The 11,389-nt window shown below is 31.6% G+C and overlaps 2 protein-coding genes across 4 annotated transcripts in view; both read left to right on the top strand.

Moving 5' to 3' along the window:
- The window catches only part of LOC108750805 (Meckel syndrome type 1 protein), a 6,087-nt gene extending 4,967 nt beyond the window's left edge, over positions 1-1,120 (top strand). The window contains exons 4-5 of the mRNA XM_018490566.1: positions 206-567; positions 715-1,120. Coding sequence (XP_018346068.1) covers positions 206-567; positions 715-1,120 — 768 coding nt within the window. The remainder of the gene's footprint in view (positions 1-205; positions 568-714) is intronic.
- Positions 1,121-8,416: 7,296 nt separating this feature from the next.
- Positions 8,417-11,077, top strand: LOC108750457 (zinc finger protein 292-like). Of its 3 annotated transcripts, XM_018489902.1 has the most exons (5): positions 8,417-8,511; positions 8,627-8,814; positions 9,381-9,481; positions 9,650-10,624; positions 10,698-11,077. In XM_018489902.1, exons 2-5 carry the CDS (start codon positions 8,713-8,715, stop codon positions 10,825-10,827), a joined length of 1,308 nt encoding a protein of 435 aa, XP_018345404.1. In that variant the 5' UTR covers positions 8,417-8,511; positions 8,627-8,712; the 3' UTR covers positions 10,828-11,077. The 3 variants fall into 3 exon arrangements, with proteins under 3 accessions (XP_018345404.1, XP_018345405.1, XP_018345403.1); XM_018489903.1 differs by having other exon boundaries at positions 8,417-8,814; positions 9,381-9,411; positions 9,664-10,624; XM_018489901.1 differs by having other exon boundaries at positions 8,417-8,814.
- Positions 11,078-11,389: the final 312 nt, after the last annotated feature.

The following is an 11,389-nucleotide window of genomic DNA, read 5'->3' as shown; positions in this document are numbered from 1 at the left end:
CAACAAATATATATAGAGAGAGAGAGAGAGAGAGAGAGAGAGAGAGAGAGAGAGAAAGAGATCTATAAATTAAATATATTTTGCAATATGCATTTTTCAAAATTATTAAACTCAATAAGTTAATTGATAGTTTAAAGCATATATATTATAATTGCAACGATATATTAATAAAATATTGATATTTATAATATTTTCCTCATTACAGGAAGTACAACAGCAGTTTGCTTATAAAGAAACAGAATTATACAAGGAATTACAATCGCCACCAGCGAATTTATCTACACTAGTTATAAGTTTGGATATTGTGTCAGCTCATGATTTCTCTTACGATGGATTGTTTATTACCTATTTCATCGATTTGCCGCAAAATTGGAGTACAAATCAGAAAGAAAGATTGGTCGGCAGAACGCAGAAAAGCCGTTTAACAAATAAAACTGCATATTTTAGTTATTGTACTGATATACCCTTGTATTATCCGTCAAATGAATTTCAGTCATTAAACAACAATGTATCATCACGTTGGCCTCGATTATTATTCTCCGCAGCATCTCTGGATAGTTGGACCAGGTAATTATAGCAATTATAGAGAGCCTTGTTTCTCGAAATACACACACACACACACACACACACACACACACAAAATTTAGTTAAAAACAATTTTTTTCTATTTGTCAACAATATTATGACATAAAATATTGCTCGGTTTTAATATAGGTATCGAATAGAAGGTTACGCAGCATTACCAATACCAATGACACCTGGTAGATACAAATTTACAATTCCTACATGGCGTGCTAAAGGAAGTATTATCGATACATTGAGACGTTTTTTTGTTGGTGGTTCTTATGAACTTGAGGATGTAACATATTGCGGTATTCCAATTAATCACGAAGGTAAAGTTTTAGATAAATCAAATTTAAAAGTCGTACCGAGTGGGGATATTAAAATTTATATGAATATAATACATCAAAGTAGAGCACATATGAAACATTTCAATTATCAAAGAGATGATTCGGACAAAGTGAGCACAGATACACTCATGAATAATGTTGAAAATGTTCTTGAGCAATTTAAAGCAGCTAAAGAACGTATGATACGAATAAGAACAACAAATTCTTAGAGATAAATTATCTAATGACAATTAGAAAGACTAGTTAAGAAATTAGTTAATGTTTTATCAAGATTTCATTTTAATAATATACATATGTTTAAAATAATGTTGGGATTTACTTGCACATTTCGGCCGATTTTCAACTTGGTTCCTGCCCTTTACTGAAGTAAAGTGAAGTAAGGGGCAGGAACCAATCCTGATGAAAATGTAAAGTTTGTCGAAGCATCAAAGAAATGTGAACAAAGAATTTTAACGCTTTTTAAACACTTCATCGACTTTCCATTGATTCTTAGTGGTTTTGAATATTTGTACACGCTCCCCGAACTCTATTCAAACGCTCCGAGTGGTAGAATAAAATGTGCCCGAAACACATTTGTCACATTTCCCGCATATTATAATTTTTTTTTATTAATGTTTCCCAAATGTTCCACAACACTCCGCAAAGAGTGGAGCGTACTGATACACTTCCTAAATACTTTATTCATTGGTACTTCGTCTCCGCTTTTTAAACGTTCCGCAAAGAATACGCAAAACATTCAAATACGTGTACACTTCCAAAATATAGAAATAAAAAAATTTATTCTGTCATACAGATTGCAAGATTTCTTCCTAGGTATTAAAATAAACTATACATTAGAAGTTACAAAAAAAAATCGAACTTGGAAGACAAAAATAAATAAGAAATGCATACAAATTTGTAACTATATATTATAAAGCTTTAATAACCCAGCAAATAAAAATTTTCAATCCAAATCCGTATTTTAAATCTATAAAAATGGATTGGATTTTATATAAAAATATTTTTGTACGTGTAAAAGTATATTAAATAAATTAAAATAGTAATCACATGAACTTCTATAGTTATCATTTTAAAACTTTTATACAAAAAATATACTCTTGTTGTATAATAAAGGGAACGAAATATACATAAAAGTGATTAATTTATTAATTAAAAATCAATAATTTATATATGTAACATTTATTGTACAAATTTACATACTTACATATTTATTATTCTTTTAACTATTAAATGAAGTAGAATTCATGATATATTTTTACAATTTTTTTTACTCGGTTGAATTAAAACAAACAATTTCTTATTCATAATTCTAAATAAAATAGAGTTGCATTCGTGATGCATTTTTAAATGAAACAATGGATTTTTTACTCACAATTTTGAATTGAATAGCATTCATGACCTATTTTAGTAGAAAAATTTTTTTTTATTCAATTAGATTAAAAAACTGCATTTCCAATTCAGAATTTTGAATTGAGCAGCATTCATGATGCACGAATATGACTGATATTATTTTTAGATTTAGACTGGATTGAAAAACTGCATTCCCTATTCAGAATTTTTAACTAAGCAATATTCACGATGCACAGAAATTGCCGATATTATTTTTAGATTCAACTGGATTGAAAAACTGCATTTCTTATTCACAATTTTGAATTGAGTAGTACTTACGATGCACACCACACACACACACACACACACACACACACACACACACACACACACACACACACACAAAATATATTATAATATTATTTTTAGATTGAAAAGCATAAAAATATACATGCCATTCCTATAAATGAATAAAAATGCATTCAGAATCGAAAAGGATTTATTTTAACATTTATGAATCCGTATTTCTGAAAATCTGAATATATTTTAATCCACCTCAATCCGTTCTCGTTTGCTGGGAAGAACAATAAGTAAATTAAGTGAATTAAGAAAACATAGTAGATAATATTAACCATTGATTGTAATTATACAGTACGACAAAAATCGATTTTTTTTCCTTCTATGAAAAAATCAAAAAGATTCTGAAAGATATAAAAAAAAAATACCCGTATCTCGGCGTTTTACCAGAGCAAGTCGTTAACGTTTTTTAAGTATTATCAAATGTCTTTTTATAATACTGTACAGCACAGGTTTCCTCCTATGAAAAATTCAAAGAGATTCTGAAAGTAGATATTAGGAAAGCATATCTGTGTCTCGGTATTGACTTTCTTCGATATTATCGCAATCTAAACAAAGCGACGTAAACAAGCAGCAGTCATTCCCTGTTTTTGCTCAGTTCGAACAGTCGTGATCGCGGATTTAGTTGATGAAATTTCAAACTGTACATTTAAAACGAAATTGAAAGTGAAGGAAATATTAAAATAAATAAACAATAATGCAGTGTCCAAATCGAAATAATTATTTTCATGCAATGAAAGTTAACATGTTGCTCAAAATACACTTTCGTCACAATCATTTGGATTTTTTTCCACCAAATTTGGGTGAATTCAGTGATGAACATGGTGAACACTTCCACCAAGACATTGTGATCATTGAGAAACGCTTCAAAGGAAAAGACATCAGATACATGCTTGCTGAATACTGTTGGTCTATTGTTTGTGATACAAAACCGAAATCATACAAATAGCAAATCAGACGACCAAGATTTTTATAATAATTGTAATTATAATTGTATTATTATTATTATTATACAAAAATTTGAAAATATATGAAAAAAATAATTTTGAGTTGTTTTTTTTTGTATTCGGACTCATCGCATAATTAATTTCACATGTAAAAACGTTAATTATTATTTATTTTAAAAAATTATTATATAATTTGAAACAGTTGTAAAAAGCCAATATGAATCAAATACGATAAATGGCTGCAAGAAAACCGTTAACAACTTGATCTGATAAAACGCCGACAGGTTTTTTTTTACATCTACTTTCAGAATCTCTTTGATTTTTTCACGGAAGAGAATGTGTGTTGTACTGTGGTCATATGGTTAATGTTACAATATTTTCTTAGTTTATTTAATCTAGTATTTTTATTAGAATTTAATAATATGTATATAGTTGAGGCGCTATTTCACTACAAATTTATAGTTACTGGTACGACTTTTTTCTCTGAGTGCGACAATGTTCCGTTTACGTTCTCTATAGACTGCCTAATCACGCTCCGTTTACATTCAATGAATATTCTGCTCGTGCTTACCGAAGAACTTATCTATGCTTTATTTATAGTTTTTTTACATTTAGCTGACGTTTCCTTTACGGTCCATGTTCCAATTTTCACTTCTTTAGGTTTTGTTTACATTTCCGTTACTGTCTTCTTACACTTCCTTTACACTCCAATTAACGCTTTATTGACACTTACTTTACGTTTTATTTTCATTAGGAAAGCTGAAAATCGGCCGAAATGTACGAGCAAATTCTAGCACTGGTTTAAAATAATGCATGTATTGTATTATAAATTAAAATAGAAAATTAATTATATTCATAAGGATTATCCCAGTGAGAAATAATAATGGAATCGTCATCGATTTCATTGTTATTCCTCACTGAATATAAGGTTAATTATATTCAAAAACAAATATATATATATATGTGTGTGTGTATAATTTTATATTTTTCAATGTATATAACTATAACTACTAATAAATTTCAATTATTTTTATTATATTTGAGTGTTAGAATGGCTGCATTCAGTAGAAAAAATTAATCAATTAGTGCTTAGTGATTCTTCAATATGATTGATTCTTACTTTTAATTCTTCATCAAATCTAAGTGTAGGAATCAATCGTATTAAAGAATCATTAAGCGCTAATTGATTAGTTTTCTCTACTGAACGCAGCCAATGAATACTATAAATATGCAAATTATTCTTCATACAGATCTGATTGTAAGTGATTGTGATATAAGAATATATATGTGCAATATGTGTATGTAACAATAAATCTTTTTGATAAACTATATGATGATATATGACACAGATTTTTCTTCTTTCTGATTTAACAGAGAGTGGTTTACTTGCATACACTTTCAATTGCCCACTGTCAATGACAGCGACTTCTGCGTATAAAGTTTTTTTACATTCTTTTCTAGCGTTGTGATTGCTCGGGGAAAAATGTTATATATATATATGTATATATATGGACATATTTTATATATAATTATATATAATTGTATATAAAATATGTTAATTTTTTACATAATTATATATAATTTTATATATTTTTATATAATTATATATGAAATATTTTTTCCCGGCCGATTTATACACAACGATTTGGCTCATGTGCAATTGAAGGGATAGGCGGAATAAAGGCTTGATTATGAAATCTTGATAGTAATAAAAATTAAAATGACTTGCTACTTTTTTATTATACACAAATACAATATCAAATAAATTTATGTAATATTTTTAAGAAGTTACAATACTTTTCTTACGATCAATATTACATGAAAAAGCTAATTACCTAAAAAAAACGACTTAAGTAGAATTGTGCTTTTATTCCGCCTATCCTCTTAATTGCAAAGGAATGCAAAAATCGTTAGGAGAACACGACAAATACTAGGCCGACAAAAGGTTAGTATAATTCCTAGGGTGTGGTCCATTTGCGACATTTATCAACAAAATTTTTTTGAAACTTTTGATTGACCAATTAAAAAAAAGAATTTTACTAACTGATAAATCAAATGCTTCGAAGCATTCGTAGCATTAAGTGGATCGTAGTAAAGCTGGTTCTACATTAGTCGCATCGCAAGCGTTGCGGTCCAATAAACATCAAGCTAGTTCGATTCTGATTGGACCGCAACGCTTGCGACACGCTTACGACATTGCGATGCGATGTAAAACCAGCTTAAGGGTGCCGTCGCATTAAGATGCCTTTTCTTGCCGAAACGCTCGACGCTCATTTTGGTGGCGTCAAAATAAGTTCCATGATAGAAATTGACGAATATCAACCATCAATTTTGATTATGTGGCCTATTTTGACGCTGAAAATGAATGTCGATTATCAGCATGAAAAGGTATCTTTAAGCACGAATCGGATTTTTTACTAAAATTGAGCATCCATTCCAGGAGCTCAGATATTTTATATGGTGAAAAAGCTGCGCAACGATACCAACAACTGTCAGTAGATGTGCAAAACAGTTACGGAAATTTGCGCCCAAGGCCCCTATTCTCGAAAAGTATCGCGTACGAAAAACTAAGGAAATACTATAGTATGCATTACATATACTATAGCATTCCTCTAATGTTTTGTATGCGATGCTTTTCAAGAAGTAGGGGCCTAGTTCCGTTCCCATAAGGATGAAATCATTGCGGAATAAAGAATGCGTCATTGGAGCAACCAATTAGCGCTATTCCGTATTTGATATTATAAAATAGAAAGTGCATCATATGTATCCTAAACCGTAAAGTCACCTAAACCATATTGTTGTAATAAACCATTGTATTTTGAGAGATTAAAATAATTTGATGCTGATAGATAGGAATCGCGTAATGTTGAGACGAATAAAGCAAAATGATAAAATCTAAGTGCTTAAATATAGATATCAAGATTAAAAAACTGATGTATCACATGCGATTTCAGCGTGCCCTGTTCACACGATGCGGAAGAATGATAGTAAATGCATTAAAGCAGTTAAAGAAAATGTTATGAGATTGTATTTATTAATTGTAAAATATTAAATACTACAACAATGATAATTGTTTTTACAATTTTTAAAATTATATTTTATTTTAATAAACAAATTATTAACATAAAGTTAGTAGTGTTTAAATTATATTCATCCTGAATGCATCTTTGACGCATTATGTGAACATAGCACAAAACTTGCGTGATGGAAAAGTGCGGAATAACGCTGATTGGTTGCTTCAATGATGCATTCTCTATTTCGCAATCCAATTTCGCACCGTGTGATTTTACCCTTAAAAGTGTCTTTTTATGCTGACGCTCATTTTCAGCATCAAAATAGGTCATGTGACACTTGATATTCGTCAGTTTCTATCACGTGACTTATTTTGATGCCGAAAATGAGAGTCGAGTATTGATATAAAAAAGCACCTTAAAGGTGCCTATCCATATGCTGGATTCATACTGGATCCGACGCTCTGCAACCAATTAGAAAACAGGATTTTGCTTCGTATCATCAATACAAAATAAAATTCTGCTTTCTGATTAGAACGTCGTACGACGCAAATTGGATTCAGTATGAGTCCAGCAATACAGCGGAATAGCGTAATGCGGGACAAGAACAGAACCAATCAGAACTTAAAACAGAGAAAGAACATTCATCCATTTGTCTACCCTCACTCTATTCTTTCTACTCCCATCACTGTTATCGGTCCATTTTATAGGTCTGTTTTTTATTATTGCATTCTCTAAACTAATGCACACAATGCAATAAGTTGAAGTGAAATAATGATGCGGCCACAATAGAAAGAATAAGGAATTAGGAATAAGGAATAAAGATTCCAATCTATCAGAAACCGTGTATTCCAGTGTATCCAATATCTGATAGATTAAAAGCCTTATTCCTTATTCCTAATTCCTTATTCCTTCTATTGTGGCTGCACCTTAAACGTATATTTATTTTGATTCAATTTATTGCACTGTGTGCACCAGTTTCAGAGAATGCAGCAATAAAAAATGGACTTTTATGTCAATGGAGCCATCTCTTTTGTAAATGGAATTCTCAAACGCATCAAGAAAAACCTATAAGTTTACACTTATTCTAACAGAGGGCTAAAAATAATCGAAATTTTTTTTATTGCGTTCCAAACTTATAAAAAGAGATTTTTAAGATTTATAATTTTTGCAATGTTAAATCCCGAATTATTGAGATTGCAATTTTTGGAAATATATGTGAAAAATTCTAGATATTTTATTAAATTAAACTTATTTGTTAACATTCTCTTATGTTTTTTAAGATACATTTTATGCGCGTTTGCATTAAGCCCGTATCAGATTATCGATTCTGCAAGAGACCCGACTGCCAACTTCTAATTGCCGACTAATAATGGACCAATCACAATAAGACTGATTCAATGTGATTGGTTCATTATTGGTCGGCAATCAGAGTGAATAGTTGGGTCGGCTTGCAGAGTAATCGGTAATCTGATACGGGTTTAATGCAAACGTCGGTCTGATACGGGTTTTAGAAGCTTCATTGTGTATTTTGAAATGAAGAGAAAATTACAAAAGTGAACAATGATTATTAAGGCTACGTTCCAAAACTTCCTCTCCGAGGAAGATTTTACTCTATATGCTATAGTATACGTTACATGTATTATATATTTTGAGTAAAATTTTCTTCAGGGAGGAAGTTTTGAAACGTAGCCTAGGTATTGGCCAATTAAATTACGAATATTCTAGTGAATTTATTCACTTTTGTAATTTTTATCTCGTTTCAAGATATACATTCGACCCCTAGGTCATATAGCAGCGGTTCTCAATGTATTAAATCGACTCTGCGACAGACGGTTGAGAAGATTTTGCTGCACTGACTTGACAACACAAATAATTGTTATTATTGACAGAGTGATAATGTGAGCTGGAAGCGACGACGTATTTTTGGCGCATACTCGAGGGCGCGTTTGGTCGGTAAGTGCCGAGACCTAAGCGTCAGCCCCGTCGAGAAACCGCGAAATTTCCGTGTAGGCTTTATTCAACAAAGAAAGTAATTTTTTCTGTCAAACTTATCGTCACGAGGATACAGGTTATGTGAGCTCTGCGAGTATAGCGAGTGAGTGAGTGAGCTCGTCCTCCCCTTGCTCGCCGTTGTTCGAGGCGAGTCATCGCAGGATGGGCCAGGGTACGGAAACGTGCGCTGACCGGCCCACGGAGGTCAGCGTCATCAGATTTGTCTCGCGAAACCGCACCATCGAGGAAATTGCACCGAAAAAGGTGAAGTTTTCGGTAGAGTCATTGGTCGCCTAAGGTCAATGACCCCTAAGTCAAAACAAATAGAGTAAATCGGAGCGAGTGCAACAATGAAATTTTTTGTTTTAATAAGTTTATTTATTTTTTACTTGAATTCAATAAGCAGTCAGTTTATATTTGTTTTTTAAAAGAAATATCTTAATATATGATTCCTGAAGAGGAAAGAAGGAAAGATAAACTGGTGCAAAAGTTCAGTTAAAAAGAACAGGCCTTATGTTGCAAAACTATTTTTTTATGTATATACATTTAGTACCTAAATCTGAATTAATCATCATAACTTATTTGCTGAACCTATATAGTTTATCAAATATTTATTTATTTTTATTTAATAAAATCTTAATGTTCAGATTTAGGTGCTAAACACACCTGGAAATTATTCTTACATTTGTATTGATAATCATGAAAATATGATCAATATGGATATATTTTTTCAATATTTGTATCATCAGTGATTGGATTCCTATTAAAATGTTTTTTATCTGTTTCATATTCAATAAAGTCTAATATCTCAATCAATTTTCAATATATAGGAAGTATATACTTGCAAACAACGAGGTTGTGGTAAGGTGTTCACTAATCAAGATGAATATAAAACACATGAGGCACTAGAAGCTTTAAAAATTCGATTTATGTGAGTAGAAATCAATTCATTGTATCACTATAACAGACAGTGAATAATATATATCTCTGCAATTGATTAATGTGATTTTGATAAAATATTATAAAATATTTACTAGTAATATTAAGTTTAAAATTCATTTTAAGATTTTATTTATATCTTTTTGTGAACTTTTTACAGTTGTCGTGAACCAGGTTGTGGAGAAGAATTATCAGATCCGGGTAGTATGTGGAGACATTATCAAGAATGGCATAACAATGAAACAAATGTCTTCGTATGTCCATATACCAACTGTGGATCTTTGCAATCTACTAGCGGTAATCTTGAGGAGCATATTGAAAGTTGTCATAGACAACCACCCACACTGCCAATGGAGCCTGAGATAATTTGTTTTGAAGGCCCCGAAAATGCAATAGACGAAGAAGTCATGCAAAAGACTGACGAGGGATGTTATGAAAAACTGCCAAGCGAAAACTTTACTATAAAGGAAGAATATGGAAATAAAGAAGAAAACTGTTCTATTAGAAACGAAGCAAAAATTCAGGTGAAAAACGAGTTTTGTAACGAGCAAAAGATTACGAACAGCGAAGACTATTCGAATAATGAATCTTTGAATGGTATTAACAAGTTTTCAAATAGTGAAGATCTACTTATAATGAAAGATAATTTCTTACGAAAATACGATACTGGAACTCCAAAATGTGAAGAGATCCTTCAAGTGGAGTGCACGCAGGATAAGAATAATGTGGTTTACATAAATAGCGACATAACTATTACGAAAAATATGAAAATGGAAATATGCAATTTAAATTTACGAAATCAAGAGCATAGAATAGATTTAGGAAATATGGAACGAGTTTTTCGAAACGGTCTTGAGCGTGAAAATTCTCTAAAAATCGAAGAGAGCTCGATGGAAACAAATAGCAATTGTTCGGATGACGAGGAGTACACTCCAAAAAAGCAACGCATGTCTAGGTACAAACAAGAAACATATAAATGCGACGTCAATGGTTGCGGAAAGAAGTACAAATACATATCGCACTATCGTCATCATCAAGACAGTCATAAATTAGTCACAAATACAATTAATTCCAATAATGATAAGCAAATGCCAAAGGTAAAGCAAGGAAAGGCATCTACTGTCAGCTTCTTTATGTAAGTAAATTGATATACATATATTTTGTAAGTTTGTCTTAGATTTTCCAATATTTGAATATTTAATGTCTAGATGCAAAATGCCTGGATGTGGTGCACAGGTAAACAACGTTACTGGCCTATGGAAGCATTATCAGGACAATCATGCCAATTCCAAGCCGCCGGTTGTACAAACTACCAAAAACAATGAAGTGTTTCAGTAAAGCATTTACGAATCGATTTTCGTAATATTACTCTTGTTGCGGGCAGCTCGCACACATAGCGTAAATAATTGTAATAATCCGTTATCAGAGGCAAGGTACTGGAATATGCGAGGTAGAGTTGTATGTTGTACAAACATTTCGATCAAGTTTACTCCGATAATTCCACCGAATGACAGGAATGGAAAGACTGGTTATGGGAGTAGCATTCGTTTTACTGAGACATTGCAAGAGGACGCTACTACCCAGCAGAGAAATTTTAAGACTGAATTCAAAGCCAAGCATAATATTAATTTGAATGACTATGCCGAAAGTGGCGGCACCACTTATCTTAATAATTAAAAGGAATTTTTTCGGAAGTAACTAATCTCGCGGGAAGATCTCTCGTTTGGAATAACGTAGTAATTCAGAGTATTTTACAGAGATTATTATATAACCACTTTTACGCGACTTAAAGCGCTTTAAGCTTATGTGTTTGGTCTGTAATTAAATGCTGTTAACTATGATCGATAAACTTCTAGTAGCTATAAGTGATATGGGCTTTGTAGGATACTCTGACATTGAT

This window comes from Trachymyrmex septentrionalis, unplaced genomic scaffold (genome assembly GCF_001594115.1).
Source record: "Trachymyrmex septentrionalis isolate Tsep2-gDNA-1 unplaced genomic scaffold, Tsep1.0 scaffold37, whole genome shotgun sequence".
NCBI classification, from domain to species: domain Eukaryota; kingdom Metazoa; phylum Arthropoda; class Insecta; order Hymenoptera; family Formicidae; genus Trachymyrmex; species Trachymyrmex septentrionalis.
The sequence above is the reverse complement of the archived record's forward strand: the minus strand, read 5'-3'. Positions and strand labels throughout refer to the sequence as shown.